We start from the raw sequence: 1,565 nt of genomic DNA, 5'->3' as shown, positions 1-1,565 counted from the left end.
TAAGTTACACGCAATGCGTTGGAATATAGGTAAATAAAGTACAGGAATAATATCCTTTTAGGTCTGGGTCTTTTTCTGTATCTGTTTCGTGGTCATTTGTTTTTTCAAGAAAGAAGATGGTCAGCTGTCTTGCGTGAATAATTAAAAAGCAAAAAATTCGACAAGATTTATTCTTTTTTTAACTTTATATACTTACTTAGGTAACTAAGTATTTAATTTTGGATAACGAATTGTGATTACATACAGTCCTCAATTTATTGTTTTTTTTATTTGTACTTATTTATAATTACATTAACCATAGATATAAATATCATAATTTATTTCTCGGTTTTTATCACTCTTCATTCGTAGCGTCACAAATTGAAAGCCGATCCCCCCTTGAGTGACGTTTGCTGTTGCGCTGGAGTTGGTCAAATCATACGCCAATATTCCCTGAAATTATATGTGAAACAGTGAAGTATATGAAATGTTTTATCCTTATCACACCTATAGCATTTTCAAAAAAAACAAAAGAGCGACCAGTCATATGACGCTAAAATATTCGAAACTGTGTTGTTGTTATTTATTGTATGTATTAAATAATCATAGATTTGCCGTTTTATAGACAAAAATAAGTTTAATTGTTAAAAATATGACTTTTATATATTAGAAGTTAGATTATTATTTATCGTAACATTTTATTTTGAAATAGTAATTTTTTTTACAAATTTAAAACTAACAGAAGTGTTCAGGAGACAAATGCGTCATCTTGCTGCCCGCATGTGCTTCAAGGTTAAATAAGAAATTAACAAATTGTAACAAAATAAGAAATAACGATGTCATTTAAATAAATAATGTTCACTGCATATTTGTTCAAATGTTTCGTTTCATACAAATATAAATACGACTAAAAGTTTTTATAATTATTACAATAATTTTCTTTTTAAACAGCTACAATAATTGTGTTAATGAATCTACTACATATTATTAATTAAATAAAAAAATAACAATATTGGCCGAGCCTGAAAGGATCGGTCTATAAGTGTCTTCGTATTTTTATTTATTTTATTCACCAAGTCAATTTAAAACTAAACTTACCTGGATAGTCGGTCTATAGTATGAGCTAGTAGGTATTGTGTAAGTGAAATTTTCCACGCGTTTTCTCCACAAGTTGGAGGAATACCGAACATTCCGATGAAGTAACAGAGGTCGAAACACATTCGAGCCCATAAATGTATGTTTACATTCCACAAACACAAAAACAGCAATCACAAATAAATACAATAAGACCTTCATGCTATAACAATTAAAAAACAATAAATTTAAATTTAGAATATGCAAGTAAAACAGTCAATATGCCAGCACGACGAACGTCAATTAACTTTTTAAAAAAGAAAATGACCTTATATAGACTGTCGTAGTTACAAAGGCGGGAAATTAGATATTTTTTTCACCAAGGCGATGAAGTTGGTAATTAAATACTTTTTAATTGAACAAAGAATTTGTCTTCCGATAATAAGAAAAGAACCGTAATACAAACTTGAAAATTAATTAAAATATTATCTTATCTTTATCAAAGTATGTTA

General features: G+C 28.2%; 1 protein-coding gene across 1 annotated transcript; it reads right to left on the bottom strand.

Annotated features, from left to right (window-relative positions):
- Positions 1-252: 252 nt before the first annotated feature.
- LOC125050325 lies at positions 253-1,329 on the bottom strand. The gene is made up of 2 exons (XM_047650082.1): positions 1,078-1,329; positions 253-432 (listed from the first exon to the last, which is right to left on the bottom strand). Exons 1-2 carry the CDS (start codon positions 1,273-1,275, stop codon positions 292-294), a joined length of 339 nt encoding a protein of 112 aa, XP_047506038.1. The 5' UTR covers positions 1,276-1,329; the 3' UTR covers positions 253-291.
- Between the last annotated feature and the right edge of the window lie 236 nt (positions 1,330-1,565).

This window comes from Pieris napi, chromosome 6 (genome assembly GCF_905475465.1).
Source record: "Pieris napi chromosome 6, ilPieNapi1.2, whole genome shotgun sequence".
Lineage (NCBI taxonomy): Eukaryota > Metazoa > Arthropoda > Insecta > Lepidoptera > Pieridae > Pieris > Pieris napi.
This window is presented reverse-complemented; position numbering and strand designations above follow the sequence as displayed.

What these genes read in the sequence shown, in the direction of transcription:
- LOC125050325 (XM_047650082.1), bottom strand. Translation starts at nt 1,275, where the DNA reads ATGAAGGTCTTATTGTATTTATTTGTGATTGCTGTTTTTGTGTTTGTG. An exon ending in ACTATAGACCGACTATCCAG is followed by an intron (nt 433 to 1,077) that starts GTAAGTTTAGTT and finishes ATATAATTTCAG; the next exon opens with GGAATATTGGCGTATGATTT.